The sequence below is a fragment of the Eschrichtius robustus genome, chromosome 3 (genome assembly GCF_028021215.1).
Source record: "Eschrichtius robustus isolate mEscRob2 chromosome 3, mEscRob2.pri, whole genome shotgun sequence".
Classification (NCBI taxonomy): domain Eukaryota; kingdom Metazoa; phylum Chordata; class Mammalia; order Artiodactyla; family Eschrichtiidae; genus Eschrichtius; species Eschrichtius robustus.
The window spans coordinates 107,854,363-107,872,629 of NC_090826.1; the positions used below are offsets into that span (position 1 = coordinate 107,854,363).

At 49.8% G+C, this 18,267-nt stretch overlaps 1 protein-coding gene across 1 annotated transcript; it reads right to left on the bottom strand.

Annotated features, from left to right (window-relative positions):
* Nucleotides 1-1,966: 1,966 nt before the first annotated feature.
* ANKRD35 (ankyrin repeat domain 35) lies at nucleotides 1,967-17,980 on the bottom strand. The gene is made up of 14 exons (XM_068538167.1): nucleotides 17,871-17,980; nucleotides 12,035-12,165; nucleotides 11,164-11,252; nucleotides 10,728-10,792; nucleotides 9,850-9,907; nucleotides 9,587-9,657; nucleotides 9,162-9,268; nucleotides 8,330-8,514; nucleotides 7,666-7,703; nucleotides 5,455-7,500; nucleotides 3,676-3,765; nucleotides 3,361-3,426; nucleotides 2,676-2,776; nucleotides 1,967-2,140 (listed from the first exon to the last, which is right to left on the bottom strand). Exons 1-13 carry the CDS (start codon nucleotides 17,907-17,909, stop codon nucleotides 2,714-2,716), a joined length of 3,048 nt encoding a protein of 1,015 aa, XP_068394268.1. The 5' UTR covers nucleotides 17,910-17,980; the 3' UTR covers nucleotides 1,967-2,140; nucleotides 2,676-2,713.
* Nucleotides 17,981-18,267: the final 287 nt, after the last annotated feature.

Here is an 18,267-nt window from a genome sequence, read left to right on the forward strand (position 1 = left end):
AATAAAAACAAATTCACAAGAAAAAAAAAAAAGAGTTAATTGCAGTTATAAGTTCTAGCATCCCTACAGGATAACATAAAACTAGGAACCAGGGCGCCTGAGTCTGATCCTGCCTGCAAGTTCTCTCTATCCCCAGTGCCTGGCACTTAGTAGGCCCTTTAAATATCAGTTTAATAAAGTAATGTTACCAGACAAAGGAGGGAAGCTGCAAATCAGAACCAAGTTTCAGATCGAAGGCATTCAAAAACATGTTCTGAACCCCCTCATGGCTCACCGAGCTTCACCTACTCTCACGCATGCACTCACGTCTGAAGCCTGGAGCAAGAAGGGGAAGTGAAGCAGGAGTAATAAGTCCCTACAGAAGTCCGACTGAAGAGACAGCCCAGGAGGAAAGAGGGGAACATTAAGACTAGAGTTACTTTGAGAAAGAAAGATTTATTTATGAAATCAAGGAAAATTTCAGGGCTTGGGGGTGTCGGGGTAACAGTTTATGGGGCTGTATAGAGGGAGATTGTTTAGGAAGACCAGGGGCTGGAGAAGGCTCCACTTCCGTGTTATCATTAACATCACTGACCATTCCCACAGCTCAGCCATCCTGGGATCAGCTTCCAGGAGCTCCAGAGGAAGCCAAGGGCCTGGCTTCCATTACCAGAGCTGTTTCCTGACTCATACTTGAACTTAGCAAAATGATCTCCCCCTCTCTGGACCCTTCTCTCAGCAGTTTCTTCATTCTTCCCACCCCACACTGCATATATAATAAGGAATGTAACAGTCCTTTTCTATTCTTTGGTAACTCTAAGGGTAGAAAGGAAAAGAGAGGTTCTGTTCCCCTTAATAGAAATGACTTGGACATTTTGATGCTCTTCTGGCAGCTGCACCCTTCTTTTTCCCCATCAATTCCTCCTCTCTTCATTCTCCCAAACTTAAAGCAGTCTTGTGCCCATCCACATAAACCCCGAAGCTGACCCTCATCTTCTTTAGGACCTAATCTACATAGCTGCTCTTTTCCTGGCCAGACCCTGGAGCGAGGCTCTGCAGCCCTCCAGTGGCCCCCTGTCTTCCACGACGGCCCCTCCCCACTCTTCTCTCAGCCCAGTCAGTCTCTACTGCCAAACCGCTGCCGCCTGACCCAGCATAACCCAGCAGGGGGCGGGCTGCGAGAAAGAACTGGGAGGGATCAGTGTGGCGGCCACCAAACTGCAATTCCAGATTTTGGAGGAACTCACTTGCCTCACTCTCACCTAGCAGTCTGGCTGGTGGAGGGGCAGGAAGGGGAGGAGACCCAGGGGAAGTGGCCCAAAGAGATACATTTTTTCAGCCTGAGAACAGAACTGGGGGGAAGAAGCCAAAGCTGAGTATCCCTTCTTCCCTCTTCCAGGAATCAGACTTTTCACCCCTCTTTGCACCTGGGGCAAAGAACACTGACTACATAAGACCATGCACCTCAAATCTAGACACATGGTTTAACACATGATAGAATATTTTAGATTGTACATCTTGAAGAAAATCTAGGACTCTACATCTATCCTTCTTAAAAAAGATAGTGGACTGAGGAGTCCCAAGGTAGAGAAAAAGATTAGAGGTGTGTCAGTCAGTAAGAAGCAGATTTGAGAAAGAGAAAGGAAGAATGTCAATCTCCATTTTTACAGAGGGCTGTTTTTCAAACTGTGAGAATGCTGTTTTTCAAACTGGGTCTTGACCCATTAGTGGATGTATTGTAACCAATATGTTTTGATGGAATATAGAACAGAATAGAAATAGTAAGGGTAAATATTATTTCAGGTATGTACACACAGGATGTAAAATGTATTTGTTACTATGGATCATAATCAAAGTTTGAAAGCAGCTAACTTATGGGGCCATTTGTGATCAAAAAGGAATGAAAAAGATTCCTTCCCCCATGCCCCTTTAGGCAGTAAAAACAATGACACCCAACATCATCCTGCCTCCTGCTTTATTCTCCACAGAGCTGGTTTCCATGCACACCTCCTCTGATCTCATCCATGCTGATTCCAGGGTTCAGGTTCTCAGGTCTGTGGTCCATAACGTCAGGTGAAGCCCCACCCACACACCCATAGTGGCCAACCCACCACCCACCACAGCCCGTTGGAGGCTCTGGCAACCAGGGATGCTCTATTCCCTGAAAGAAGAAATTCAAGCATGAAATGCACACTTCTATACCCTCAGTCTCCTTCCACCCATGCCAAGATGCTAAAGATGATCCTCATCTATCTGGACTGGAGAAGATGGCTGCCTGCATAGGGGCAGGGAGAAGGCTGGAGGACGACTACACTTTGAATGAGTGGTGTGGGAGTGAAGGAGAGATTCTGGCATCTGTAGAGTCCCACACTAGGAAACAACTGTGCACCACTATCCCACCATCCCACTTTCACTGGTATCTCTCTACCCCAGACCTTAGGAGAGTCATTCAACTCCTCTTTTCTGTCGCCATCTCGTAAGTCAGACCCCTTCAGTCTACGTGCTCACTGATTCCTGTCTCCACCCAGTGATTCCCCATATCATGTCTTCTCAATTGACCTCACCTCAAACGCTCTATGCCCCACAGGACTCCCTAGTGTCAGCTACCACATGGGGCAAGAGGAGACTCCAATTTCTATCCTTGAGCCTCCTTTCTCCCAAGCTCCTTCCCTCATCACCCTCAAACCACAACTCACAACAGAGAGATCCCATGTTCTTCAGGGCACAGGATGCCTCACTCCTCCTGGATGCTGAGGATTCGCAGTAGGATATTGTACACACCCTGTTCCATGTAGCCCTGTAGGCAGCATGAAAGAAACAAAAGGAGATGAAGAAAAGGAAATGAGAGAGACAGGAAAGGGAGAGTTTCTATGGTAGAGTAGGATGCTACTTACTAACTACGTGCCCTCACTTATACTACTTAACTTCTCAATAGCTGTTTCCTAATCTTTACAAGGAAGATAATCATGCCGACTTTTTAGAACTGCTGTGAAGGTTACAACTGTGAATATGGAGCAAAGCACCGGGTACACAATAAGTGTTCGATTCTTTGTAGTTATTATTATTCCTAATAAAGGAGCGAGCCACCCACCTCTTCTTCCTTGGCGAGGGATAAGCTGGCTCAGGAGGACACTGAGAAGGGGCATAGGGGACAGGCAAAAGCCTTACAGTCGATCAGGGAATTGAAGAGAAGGGGCAAACACCTCTCCCCCTCACATTCATGCATAACTTCTCTCAGTCTGCCTAATGAGATCCAGAAACCTGGTACTGGGACATCTAAAGTCCAGCTTCCTGAGAGACGAGTCTGTGCAGGTAAGAGAAGGGATGCCAAATGCAGTGCCCCCTGGCCAGCTCTCTGCCTCTACCTGCCCCCAGGCTCACCTGAGCAGCATTCAGCAGATGATTCCTATAGGTGGAGATGATCTCTTCGTGGTTTTTCTGGGAATCCTGGGAGTGGGCATCAATGGGAGGTCATGTGCCCAGCCTCTCACACTCACCCTCATCCCCCAAGCATGAGGAACAATGAAGTGAAGTGCTCAGCTGTGCCAGGTAGGCTCCCTTGGCCCATCACTGGCTCAGCCTAGACCACTGCCTGGCCAGGCCTCTGGAATCCCCAGAATCTCTCCCACAGGTACATCACTTCCACTGTGCACCCTCTTCTCTAGCAGTGTCCATTCCCCTGAGGGCCAGACATACTTGCAGCTGTCGGGCAAGGTGAGCATTTTCTCCCCGAACTGCTAGAATCTCCTCTGAAAGCTGCTCCAACTTCTTCAACAATTCCTTGATCTGAGGTCAAAAGGAAAGAAAAGGAACCAATGAGGCCCCAGTCATTTCCCACCCCAATACCACCCAAAGTCAAGGTGAGTTTCCTTTTATTGGGTATTTAATACCTGCCAGATACTTTTACACACATTGTCTCACTTAATACTCAAAAGAGCTCTTCTTCTGTTCTGAGAAGAACAATCCTTCTCTGAGAGAAGTATTATTATTCACATTTTGTAGATAAGGTGGCTGAGCTAAGTAATTTGTCAAAATCATACAGCTAATAAGTGATGAAATCATAATTTGAACCAAGATCTCTTTGAATTCATGGGCCACACTCTTAACTCTGTACTGGATCCTGACCTACTTTGGCCTACTGACCACTGAGGGAAATGGAGATGAGTTTCTGTGGTTTGTGAGACTGAGGTACAAATGCAGTTAATAATAACCAGCAGTAATAGGAATAGTGGTAGTAGGAATAATAAAACTAGCTAACTTCTACTGAGTACTAGCCATTTGCCAAAAATTGTCCTATTTTAAATATAATGTCTTATTTAATGTAATTCTCACAACTCTGTTATTATCCACATTTTATAGATGAGAAAACTGAGGCTTAGATAACTCACCCAAGATCAATCGTTTTTTTGTTTTTTTTTTTGGCCACACCATGCAGCTTGTGGGATCTTAGTTCCCCGACCAGGGATCAAACCCAGGCCGCCTGCGGTGGAAGCCAGGAGTCCTAACCACTGGACCGCCAGGGAATTCCCAATCAGTTCGTTTTGAAATTGAAATTCAAATGCAGACAACCTCAGTTCGGAGCCCACTACACTATTTTCTTTTGCTCATTTGTCTACTTTTATCTTCCCCTTCAACACCAACAGAAAATTCCTTTCTTTAATTAGCCCCACCCCACACTGATTCCTATTCTGTATAACGTTCCTTCTATTTTTATGTCCTTTATAGTCCGTAAAATGTATACTCCCTATATTTTTTAATCCTTATGAATTTGATCATGTACACAAACTTTGATAAGTCTGAATTCACTCACTGCACAGGTAGTTCTACAATTACTAAATTCATTTGTAAATTGATGTTTTCGAATTTGTAAAACATGTCTGTTGGAAGCCTGTAGACTTATATTCACTTTTGGAGCAATCATTAGGAAACTCGGGTATCTAACACAATGGTTTTCAAACTTTTGTTTTTCTCTGCATTGGCACCCTCTTTGCCAACGGAAATCTTTTGTAGAGCCCACTCTGACTGAAGTGGGAGGGGAGAAAGGGACTACAGTCTAGTCTACTCCTCTTAACCCGTCAGCAACCCCTACCCCAGGCACCTCCTCAGAACCCTAGCAAAACCACAGCGACTCACCACAGCACCCGCTGTCTTCGCAGGCTAATACTCTACCTAAGTTAAAATGCCGATTGAACCATAGTACCCCAACGGTGGTAGCCCTGACCACACTGCTTCTGAACCCTGCGTCCCAAATTTTAATACCTAAGCCCTCCTTCTCTCTTGTATTTATAACTTACCTCACCTCCAATCTCAATCCCAGACCCCCTCAGACCCAGGAGAACAGAGTGCGGTCCTTGCAAATGACTGGTGTTCCGTTTGGGGTATTAATCGGACGGACCAAAGATAGATTCCGGTCAGCCAACCCTAAACAAACAGAAACCTGCCCTGACGCTCCCTTCGGCTGCCTGGTCTGCTCACCTTGGCCTCCTTGTCCCGGCCGGCCCCGATGAGATGCTCCACCTTCTCTTTCAGCAGCTCCGCCGTTTTCTCCAACTGCTCGGAGCGCAAGCGCAGCTCGCTGGCCTGGCGCTCCTGCTCCGCCGCGCGCGCGGCCAGGTCCCCGCTCCTGCGCCGCTCCTCGGCCACCGTCTCCCGCAGCCGACCTATCTCCCGGCAGGCCGTGTTATACTTTTCCAGCAGGGCCTTTAGCTCCCGGCCCCAAGCCTGGGCCTGGGCCACCAGTGAGCCCCGAGTTTTCTCGTGCTGCCGCAGACTGGCCGCCTCCCGGGCCCTGAGCTCAGCCACCTCCTCCGTGGCTTGGTAGAGCAGCTGCTTCAGCTTCCCGATCTCCTGGCTCTTCCCGCTCATCGTGGCCTGAACCGCCCGCAGCTCTTCCTCCAGCTTCCCCAGGTCTTGCTCCAGAGCTTCAACTTGGAGGGACGCTGAGGCCTCTGAGGAGGTGCCCGGTTCCCCACGTTGGGCAGGGGAGCCCCGCAGCTGCTGGTTTTCCTCTTCTAGCCGAGCCAGCACCTGCTGGGCCTCGCGGTGCCTGGCCACCAGGGCGCTGACGCAGGCCTGCAGCTCCTCCAGGGGCTCAGCCGCTGGGCACCGTGCACTCCCCCTGCCCACCAGGTCCGGGGGCAGGCAGTCCCACAGTCCCCGGAGGCCTCTGCTCTGGGAGGCCAGGCGCTTCCGCAACTTCTCGGTGGCCTCCTTCTCCAGGGCCAGTTCATCTGTCAGCAGCCCCACGCTCCACCACAACTGCTGTAGCTGGACCTGCGCCTCTGGCTTGGGCACGCACTCCCGCTGTAGCCGGACCTGCGCCTCTGGCTTGGGCACGCACTCCCGCTGTAGCCGCTGGCTCAGGGACGGCAGCTCCCCCTGCAACCGCCGCCGCTCCCGGCCCAGCTCCCCCAACTCCTCCAGCAAATTACTGTTGCTCAGCCTCAGTGCTGACACCTCCTTCTCCAGCTGTCCCTCCGCCAGGCCCCCTCCTGGCATCTGTTCCCCTCCAGGGGCCCCTAGAGGCTCTCCCCAGGCCCCAGGAGCCCCTTCCTCCTTCCCTTCACCCTCTTTGGTGATGGCCCCTGGGCCTGCCTTTGGGGCTCCCTCTCTGGGCTCCTGGGCAGGGGCCTCAGGTTTCATCTGTAATCCTGCTTTTGCCCAATCCAGCCTCACCAGCACCCGCTCCAGCCTGGCCTCCATCTTCTCCCAGGCTGCTGCTGCGGCCTCAGCCCGGGACGTCCCCAGAGCTCCCTCCAGGTCTGGTCTTGATAAAGCCCCCCGGGCTGCATCCTTTTCTCGCCACACGGCAGCCAGCTCCTCCCTCAGCTGTAGCAGGAGCTGGTTCATGGCTGCTGTGCGCACTGGTTCAGCCACTGTGCCTGTTGGTTCAGCCCCTGGGGCCTGGGGCCTCACCTTCTGGCCAGCGTGCAGCTGGTCAGTATGATCAGGGCCAAGGGCCTGCCCACCATTGGTGGTCGGTTGCTGTCCTGTGGATTTCCCAGTGGTCTCAGACCTTGGGCTCTGGGGTGGCTCCTGTTCTTCTGGTTGGGACCTTCCGTGGGCTTCATACTGGATCACCCCTCCAGCTGAACGCTCAGCCCTCTTGGAAGCCACTACTGGTTTTGCTGCAGCTGCGGCTGCTGCCTGTTGCTGCTTCTTTAGCTCTTGTACGCACTTAGCCAGCAGGTCGAGGGTACGACCCTGCTCCACGCCCTCTCCTCCAGGTCGGAGACTAGAGCCCTGGTCTCCTGGAGCTCCGGGCTCTTGCAATAGGAGGAGCCCCAGCTCCCGAACCTGTTCCTGAATCTGGTTCTCCAGGCCCTGATAAGCGGCAGATTGAGCCTTACACTCTTCCGTATTTCGCAGCAGCTCCTGCTCCAACTGGGAAACTTTCCTCTGCTCCTCTTCATACTTCCACTTCCACTCCTCTGAACGTGGATCTTCATCCTCTTCTTCCTCCTGCTCCTCCTCAGGCTCCGCTCTCCATGGAGAACCCACCTGAGGCTCAGATGGAGAGGCCTATGGAGAAAAAGGAACAGTGAAGTAAACCCGGGCAGCTAGCCCAAGAGGGCCTTTCTTCTCTTAGACTGTCTCGATGCCCCGGTGATCACTGCCTGGGAGATATCCCAGCGGGAAAGCCTGGGGTGGGTCAGAAGCAAAAGGAGAAGGCACTTAGGGTCTTACCTGGGATGCAAGATCTGGATGTTGAACTAACCCCTGACCTATATGAAAAGACATGGGGAAAATGAGAGAGGAGACAGGGCCCACGTGCTTCTAGCCCACACTCTGCCTTCAGACTTTCTCTGAAAGGAGTGGCCCCTCAGTGTTAATCCTTTACCACACACGTCGAATAGGGAAAGCCACCCCTATTTGATGGATCCCTAGCTGTCCAGCAACCTTCGTTTCCTATCTCAGAGATATGCCAGCTCATTCATTTCCTTCACTCACTTATTTATTGGACACTGTGCCAGGCACTGTTATAGGCACCAGGACCTCAATGGTGAGCAAAACAGAGATGGCCTGTCATCTGAGGGGGTTACAGTCTAGTAGGGGAGAGAGAGAGATTGACCATCAAATCACATAAATAGATGTACAATTGCAACTCATAAATGCTAGCAATAGTACTAGCCAGAGTTGCCTTCAGTGAGAGACAAGGCTGCTTTGAAGAATTTTGTGACCGTGCTTTTGGGAATTTGGTGTCATCTCAGAGCAGCAGCAATAAATAAGTAAGCTCTCAACTAAAGTGACAATTATTATTTCCATGGAAGCAAATGGGATTCCAAGACGCTTCTCTGATTCTAAGGCTATCGAGGAGCATCTTGAAGTTACAAAAGGGTATTGGCTTTACCTCCCCGCCCCTGCCGGTTCAGGGCCTGCCGCAGCAGCCTCCACAGTATCTTGTCTTGTGTGCGTAGAGCATAATGCAAAGCATCATGCCCCGTGCTGTCCACCGCCCCTGCATCTGCTCCATAGCTCAGGAGCAGTTCAGCCACCTCAGTGCTGCCTTTTTCACAGGCCAGGATCAGAGCCGATCTATGGGTTGGGACAAATCTGAGCATAAGCTTTTCTCATGGAATCCAGGAGTCCTGGTTTCAAAAAATCCACTCACAAGGTCAGCTCTCACTCAGTGTGGTCAGGAGAACCACAGACCAACACCAGCCAGTGACAAAGCATGAGGCCAGACCAGAACTTTTCAAATGTCATTCCTTGGAGCTGTAGCATCAGAAAGCAGGGGGCCAATTGGAAGGGCTCCACTTCCATCTGTTTTATATATTGAGGTTGTGCATAAATTTTTTACTGGGGAAAAAGTATTCCATTGCTTAGAAGATAGTTCGAAAACCAGTAAATTAAACTAGTGGATCCAGAGGTATTGATTCTACTTCCAGAGTCACCTATGCTAGGAAGATGGCAGTGTCAGCAACAGAATAGGAAAGATAAGGAAAACGTTCTCAACTTACCAAGAGGAAAACAGTGAAGCAACAAGCAGTGCTCTTCTGAACCACCACTGAGAAGGAGAGAGGTTCCCAAGAAAACAGAGACCAACCTGCCTTCTTCCCCAATACACACACACACACACACACACACACACACACACACACACACACACACACTTTGCCCAGTGGCTCCTTTCTAGACTGGTCAGGGTCGGGATTTGGGGTGGGAAGACGGGGAAGGCTCACTTGTCATTCTTGTCAGTGACATTAACCCGGGCGCCTCTCTGCAGTAGCTGTGAGCAGATAGCTGCGTGACCACCCAGCGATGCAATCATCAGGGGTGTACGTCCATCCTGCACAGATTGCGGGAAGGGGGTTCACGGGGAGCCGGGGGAACCAGGGCTTTGACACAATGCAACCAGCTCCCCTGTTCCCGCACCTCTCCAGGAAAAAGCCCCAATGCTGGGGCTAAATACTCCTTCTCAGAGGGTTAGAAGCTCTCCAGAAGATAAGCCTTAACCACTCTGTGTGGAAGAGGAGGAGGGGCATGGGGAGAAGGAAGAGGAGGTGGTGCTACACAACCCCTGGTCATGGAACTTGGCTAATTCAGTTCAGAGAGAGCAGCAGCCTCCCCATGTAGGGCCCTGCCCAGCTGCCCAGCTGACACTCACGTTATCCAGGACATCCAGGAAGGCTTCGTGATCACACAGGAGGAGCACGCTTGAGGCACAGCCAGAGAAGGCTACGGAGGGTTGCGGGATGACCGGGTTAAGGGGAAGCAGGAAGGACACCTAGTCAGACCATGATGCAGCATCCGCTCCGACCATTTCAGCAGTCAGCTCTGGCCTGCCCTTCCCACCAAACGTTATCCCCCGCTCCCTCCCCACCCTCTGGTCCCTGCAGCCCTGTTTCCCACCAGTCCCCTGGCACACACCTGCCCAGTGCAGTGGACTACGATTTTCCACATCTACAGCATCTTCATTGGCACCGTGCTGCAAAGAGCCACAAAGGGAAGCAGCGTGGAGCGCGGTGTCAACGTTCTCATCCCAAACCCCCTGTTGGGTCACCAGCTTTCACAGTACTGTGGGGAGGGGCAGGAGGACCGTGACTTTGGCCAACTACTAGGCAAGTCCAGTTTATTCCTTGCAGATGATAGGCAGCCTTGAATTTCAGCCCTGGTTCATAAACCTAGGGCCTAAGAAAAATCAGGTTATAGGTAGATAAACATGTTAGGGAAAATGACACCTGAGTCTATGTCTGGTATTTTAGGATCATAACTGGGAAATTTGGAAAGGGCCAGGAAGTACAAAGCAGAACATCCATTTGCACAATGGCCTGTTGAACTGTGCCTTTGAACTTTGGGAGACTTATTTCTGAATTGTCCACCTGTCATTTCACATGTATATTTCTCTTTGTACCCCTACACCACAAACTCCTCAAAACAGACAGCAGGCTTTGGGTTTAATGTGAACACCTCTGCCATCCTTCCACCTGCCCATCATCACAGCAGTTAGTCTCTGCAGTGCCTCTGCCAGTGGCTGAGCTCAATACATGCATATTGACTGACTGGCAGTCAGTCCCTGGCAACGCTGCTTTACGACATGCCCTCAAGGGCAGCATTAAGCAGGGTGCCTGCACATAGCAGGTGTTAAATAAATGTTGGCGAACTAATGAATAAGTGATTACTAGCTCTCTTATTGGGGATGAGAGGGGTACATTTGACCAAATATTGCTGGTGAGTACAAGACAGAGTAAGGAGTCTCTGGGTCCTCTTCTTCCTTTCACAGGAGTAGTATCAGGGGTTGCTCTTACCTGCAGCAGGACCTTGACACATTGTGGCTGGCAGGAAATGGTGGCCGAGTGCAGGGCGGTGCTCCCTGGAAAGGGAAAGAAGGGGAGAGGGAGGGTGGGTGGCCCCATGCATACCAATGACTCACAGGGAGGGAAGGCAAGAGACGCACAGATAATCAGAGGGAGATTAGACAGAGAGGCTCTCAGCCACATGGAGCCAGAAATTCCTGTTCCCCAAGTGCCTGGTACCTGCGGTGGAGGTGGGAATGGGAGTGAGGTAGGCCCAGCTTGCAGGGAGCGGAACCCCTGGAAGGAGACTGGCCAGAACTTATGAGGAGAGAAGCAGGAGGGCTACAGTTGGAACCTCCAGCAGGGCCCAGCACTGGCCCCCCACCCCCCGACTGCTGCTGTAAAGCGAAAAGCAAGCAGCATGACCCAGTGCTTTAGTCTAACTCACCATCCTCATTCTTGCTGTTGACGTCAGCCCCATTTGCAAGTAGTATAGTCAGACATTCTGTCAGGCCTTTGGAGGCTGCCAGCTGAAACCTGCCAGAATCAACGCCGAGAGGCAGAAGGATGAAGGGACCAGGGGATAAGGAATGGGAGAACCTTAATAAGCACTGCCTACTAAGCTCCGTCACCCCGAAGCCAATCCCAAAAGCAGAGAGGGAAGCTCCCGTAGCCTGACTTTCTGAGAAAGAGAAGCCTATATAAATGGCCTACCATTAAAACTTCAGAGGAGGCTGGGAGCAAAGGTAGAAATAAGAGCTACAGGTCTCAAGCAATCTCAGAGTACTGCAGGGGTGTCCAGGGAACACATAATTACCTGTAACTCAGCACAGGACACTTAGCAGACTGGAAGTGTCACAGAGTGGGCCAGAGCAGAGGGCTGGACATTTGCAGGCTGACTTGGGAAGAGACAAGGGCTAATATCCCTCTTGTCCTAATCACCCCTTCCAGCCACATGACTCTCATGGCCACCACTGCACTCCTAATTTCTCAAGCATACACACCCTCCTATTTGTACAATGAAGAAATACTCTATTTAGTGTATGTTTCAGTTTTCCGTTTGTTTCATGGGCTTTATGTCCTTTTTTGGTCAATTTTGTTGATGTGGGTCGTGAGGTGTGTGGACCTCAGGGACAATATCTTCTTCCCCCACTTTGTGCAGCACTTGATATGTAGCGAAGATTTATTGATATACTTGCTAATTAAGACAAAAAAGGGCTCTGACATTGTAGGCATTTCCTGGTCTTACATCATATTGGGGTTTGGGGTCTTTAAAGAGAACCACATACCAAGGGTGGGGATCAAGAAGGCTTACTTACAGGGACTGGCCGTTCGAGTCTAGCTTGGTGGGTCGGGCAGATTTCTTGGAGGCCAGAGCAGCCACGCATCCCACGTCCCCCCGCTGCACTGCCTCCAGAAGCTTCTGATCATGGCGGTTCCATCTCTCCACCTGGTCCAGAGCCACAGATTGTGTGAATATAAGAGGCGGGGGTACAGTGGAGAAAGAAAAGAAGAACATGGTTAGGATGCCAAGCAAGGGAAAAGGGACATCCCTGAGATCCTTTCAATGTTCCACAAGTCACTCAGTCTAGATCATTTAGTCCTTCTAGGTGGGCCAGTTAAATAGTCACCAACTCATATGCCACTGGGGACTACCGCCAGTTATTGCCAGCCCTGGCCCGAAAGGTGCTTGGACTACTGAATTAAAAATCATTTTTGAGGACTGAATGCATAGTATTTCAAACGTCTTTTTATCAGCATTATGATTATTGTTGTTAGGTGCACAACCTCCTAGCAATCGTAGCCACGACTCCTTTCCCTTTTGCTCTTTAGGTCTTGCTGGAGCAAACTGAACCAAACTGACCACTCCGGACTGGGTTCACCTTGCCTCTCAACGCCCCAACCCCCGTGCTCCTCTGTTTCTTTGTTCTCAGATATTTGAGAAATCAAGGCACCTAGCTTTGGGTCATAGCTAGGAGTCCAAATACCTATCCATAGCATCTCTACCCATTGGCTTTGGGGCACAAAACTAGGAGCAGAAGCACAGAGTTTTCGTTTTCCTTTCTCATACCTATGCCCTCTGGCTAGTCCTTCTTCCCCTTCCATGGCAACAACCACCAAAAGGCAAAGACAGGTCTCTAGCTAGGCTTGAGGAGGCAGCTCCCCTCCTCCACCCTTCCCTCCCTCCTCATTTTCCTGGCAGGGTGCAGCTGTCCCAGACAACAGCCATACCTGGGCACGCATTGTTCTACCATGCCAGCTTGACTTTTTCAGGTGGTGGGGTAATTACAATAATTGAAGTATCACAGGACATGAAAGAGCTGTGTAAAAACATCCAGAGCTGAAAGCACGGAAAAGCCTGGTTTGGTCCAGAGAGGAAAGGAAAGGAAAGGAAGAAAGGAGGCAAAAATCTGTGGAATGGTGAAAAGGGCCCTAGGTGAATATTTGTCAGCAGGCCTAAGTTCACGGCCTGGTTCAGCTACTTCAGTAATTCACATACTTCAGCTATGTGACCTATAGTAAGCCACTGAACACCTCTAATCTGTTTCCTCATCTATAAAATGTGGAAAATAATAACTAACTCATCATGCTGTGAGTATTAAATGAGCTAACGTATATAAAATCTCTCTGTAAACTGTAAAAAGCTATACAAGTGTATGGCATCCTTATAAAAAAACAGGAAGCAGTGTGGGACTGGTGGCAGGGCACATTGCATTTTATGAGGTGTAACTGCAACAAGAAGAGGCTATAGGAGGAGGTGGGGAAAAAAGGGTCTATGGAAGCCAACTCATTTTCAGGTACATAGCCAGGGCAAATTATTAATCGAGAACAGGAAAGATTTTAAATGCCTAAACCATAAAATTATCTAAGGTAGATGGATTCTGAGGTAATACTCGTGAGGTAATTCCTCGTAGCCCTTTTAAGTGCAATTTCAATTACCCTCTCAACATCCCTGGAAAGTAGTTAGGGCTGATATTATTTTATCTAGTTGACAGAGAAGAAACTGAAGCACACTGAGGTTAGATAACTGTCCAGGGTCACACCACAAAATAGTGGTAAAATTGAGATTAGAACCCAGGCCATCAGATGCCCTATTCTAGTTCTCACCACCAGGCCATTTACTACGGAGCTATGGAAGGTTTACTTGTTTTCAAATAAACAGTCTAAGACCACCTCCAGGGTAAAGCCACCCACCTTCAGACACTACTCCGTACAAGGAGAAGAGTCTCCAAACAGGTTAATTCTCAAAGGACATAATAAGCAAAATGACTGCTCCACATACCAACAGACTGAGATGTAATAACACGTTATCCAATGCCCCCTGGGGGGCCATATCACCCTCAGAAAAAGCAGACAGCTAGAACTACACCTCCATCACAGGACACCACCATCAGCTGACCTCACTCTGAAGTTCTCTGTTTAAAATCCTGATTCTAACACTTTCTATCCTTGTGAATTGAGGCATGTAACAACTTCTTTGAACCTCAGTTTGCTAATAAAATAACACTGTATAAAGCACCTAGCACTGTCTGTCACGTAGTAGGTACACAATAAATGTTAGTCCTAATCCCCATCCTTCCTAGCCTTGCTTGGCACATTTTGGATGTTCCTGGGCTCAGAATTCTCTATCCAGGGGAGTGGGAGGAAGGGATCTTGATCATATCGGGTAACGTATGCCAATCAAGCTGTATAGATGGTAAAGGTGCTTCTTAGCAAGGTAGATAATTCTCTTTCCAGCTAGATAGTTCTAAATCCACCCAATTTACTTCCTATAATCTTGTTATACCAAGAAGAATTTAGAATAGGTAGAAATTCTTCACAGACAAACCTCCGCAGAGCTAGGGTGAAGAAGAACAGAGGGGAACTTCCCTGGCAGTCCAGTGGTTAAGACTCTACACTCCCAATGCAGGGGGGCACGGGTTCAATCCCTGGTAGGGGAACTAAGATCCCGCATGGCCACATGGCACGTACCAAAAAAAAAAAAAAAGAACAGAGGGTTGCTTCCGAATTCCAAGATCCAGTCTATTGTTCACCCCAGCACCTTGGGAAAGAGGATAACCAACACAGCCTCAAGGGAGCAATCACCAAATCAATCAGCAGACTCAAAACAAGGATAAGCTTTGTATCTCCCGTAGGATTGGGGGGGTGGCTTTGTAGAAGTAACTGCAGCCTCTCCTTATCTCTGGTCGTGTGTCTGTGACCACCAACAGTAGAGAGAGAAACAGCAGAGAGAGTGGCTACCTCTGTAGGACAGGTGAATGGAAATGGAAATGCTGCCCTGGAGGAACCAGGAGCTGTCTCTCAATTTTTAAAATGCATTTGAGGGCTTCCCTGGTGGCGCAGTGGTTGAGAGTCTGCCTGCCAATGCAGGGTACACGGGTTCGAGCCCTGGTCTGGGAAGACCCCACATGCCGCGGAGCGACTGGGCCCGTGAGCCACAGCTACTGAGCCTGCGCGTCTGGAGCCTGCGCGTCTGGAGCCTGTGTTCCGCAACAGGAGAGGCCGCGACAGTGAGAGGCCCGCGCACCGCGATGAAGAGTGGCCCCTGCTTGCCACAACTAGAGAAAGTCCTCGCACAGAAACGAAGACCCAACACAGCCATAAATAAAATTAAAAAAAAAAAAAATTAAAATGCAATTGACATTCCTCTAAGCTGATCCAGTGCCTACTGTTTAAAGCTATTTTCTGACTTACTTCCTACATAGGCAGAGTAAGCTGCCTATGTAAGACACCCTCAAAGGTATCCTCTACTTGACTAAATCAAAATGAGATTATAGGAGCTGGCTTTTGTTTGTTTGTTTCTTAAACTTCCTATACGTATTCTGGATGACTTAGATTAATCTTTAAATGATCACAGATCCTTCAGTCCTTATCTCAATCTGAGGGTGCAATCTGGATCCAGGGGTGGGAGCGGGGATGGAAAGGGGCAATCTTCTGCCATGACTGGGAAGCCAGGCTTTGGGAGTGGTCAGGAAGGCTGTCACACTATTTCTCTGACAAACTGGTTCAGAGCGGTTAGCCACCCAGGGAGTGGAGGAATTTATCATGAGAAGTGTGGGGAAGTTTCAAGAGGAAACAATTTACAGCTTAAACTGGTCTATTTTCAATCTCATTGGATCCATACCCTGACTGAGAAAACAGTTTTCTTTCCAGCTAAGTAGTTCTAAGTCCACCTAATTTACTACCTATAATCTTGTACTAAGAAGAGTTTAGAATGGGTAGAAATTCTTCATGGCCAAACCTCTGTAGAGCTGGGATGAAGAAGGACAGAGGAATGCTTTAAAATTCCAACATTCAGCCCATTATTCATCCCAGCATCCTGAAAAGTAGCCATTGACCAACAATTGGAGAATCAGGAAGAATGAGATAGTTTCCTGATTCCTAAGGAGCAGGCAGACTCCACAAACCTGAAAGGGCAGGGCAATGTGGAGGACTTTCAGTAACTAAGGAAGAGTCCATGTGAATAAGAAAATCATCCTGAGTTAAGACATTCTGGGCAGCCTCAGTTTCTGGTACCTTTACTAGTCATTCAGTAAATGCCTTTTTTTTTTTTTTTTTTTTCCACACACACACACTGTATTTTATTTTTACAAGAGATAAATAGACTGACACCAAGCATTGTACATGGATGACCACAACAAAAGCAACAATGATTGCAATTACCAAACATGAAACACACTCATACTACGTCATAATATTGACATTCAGTCCAGTAATCCTCCAGTAAATGCCTTTTGATTGGTTGATTAATGTGTGGAAACTAAGTGGGGAAGCAAACGTTAAGTGGGACGAGAACAAGCCTCAACAGAGTTCCTACTCTTGCCTCGTAGGTCACTTCCAGGCCTCTGTGGCCTGCCCATGCAGAGTGAGCTGAGCATTTCTCACGTTTGCTCAATGAATGACACCACAAAGTCAAGTTAGGCTAAGCAATATTACTACAGGTAGTCGACTACTTCACTTCAAAATGAACCGTCATCCCAGTCTCCACACAAAATTTCATCCCTAGCTAGGGGGTCTCTCTGTAAGAGATCTTCAGAGAAGAAGAAGCTATACCCTCCCTTAGCCACTCCCTTCTGTAGTCTTCCTCCGTGTGTTTTGTTCTGGGAGGACATGGGGAGGACAGTGACTTCTCCTGGGAACTCTCAGAGTGAATCCATTTTATCCTCTTCGCCTCTCACCATTACCGTTCCCCAGCTCAGTCAAAGGAAGCAGAGTGTATAGGCCCTAAACAACTGGGTGAGGGTCTAGAATGAAGGAAGATTCTGGGGAGAAGCAGGCAGAAGGCCTTGACTGGCCCAAGAACCAGTGTGATGACCAGGCACTGCAGTGAACTGGCCAGAGTGGAGTCTGCAGGCAATTTACCCATTCCTTGGGGAGCAGCCAGGCAACTGTCCTCCTCTGGCAGAGCCTGTCAGGCTGGCCAGGCCGGACTGCAAGATTAACCTGCAGAGAGCAGGCAGAAGGAGGTCGGGGAGTTGAACAGCCACTGGACAGAGAGGAGCAGAGCTTGAAGGGGAGAACAGGAGAAGGCTGCTGCTGTCAGAGCACCGATTGGAAAGAGGTTTGGAGTGATGTCTGAGAGCCAGTGGTGGTGATGAGAGAATGGAAGTGGAAGTGGCATGGGGTGAGATGGGGGCAAGGACAGAGAAGACTCTATGAGGAAGGGCTAGGGGAAGGCACGGGGCTGGAAGTACTTGCTGGACTGAGAGCCAGGATAGGGCCATACAGGAGGACAGGCTTGTGAGGACAAGGCAGGGCTGGTAAATGGGGCGTGGGGCAGTACTTGGGAGATAGAAAGAGGCTTGGGGCTGAGCAGGGGCTGGGGATAGGACAGATGCTTGAAGGTAGTTCAGTACTGGGAAACAGAGAAGTAGAGAACAGAGCCTTTGGGAGGTGGCAGGGGCTGCCGGAAACATATCAGAAGTTGGGGGTGTAGATGCTTGGAGGACAAGAAAGGGCCAAGGGAAAGGACCTTGGGGGGTACAGGGTCTTGAGGAAGGCAGGGTGGGAGGGCTGCACTGCGGGAGCGGAAGAGCTAGAAAGACCGATAAAGAGAAAAGGCGACGGTGCGTGGAGATGGGACTCAGGACTTCTGTCACCACAGGGCTTGGACCCCAGCCCCATGCCCATCTTCCCAGACATTGTAGCACATACCGCCACCTGTGAGCTGGAGCAGGAGAAGATGCGCTTCATGGCCGGGGCCGGGGCCACGGGGGGACGGGGACGCGCGGAGAGCGGGGTCACAAGTTCCTGAACCCACCGGACTCGTCTGCAGCTGTGTAAGAGAGCTGTCAAAAGCAAACCGGGACCCGCCCCAGGACCCACCCCGTTCAATCAGAAGCAAGAATCCGAGGGCTGGGCTTAAAACTCCGCCCCTGGCCCAGCCGCACTCCGCCGTTGCGGAGGCAAAAATCCTGCAGTCTCCGCCTGGGCTTGGTCTCAAACCTCACCCTCCCAAACCGAACCCACCCCCAGCTCCGACCTGCTCAATCGCAAAAGGGACTCCCAAGTCCCCAGACCCGGGCTCCGGCTAAAACTCCTCCCCCTGCCC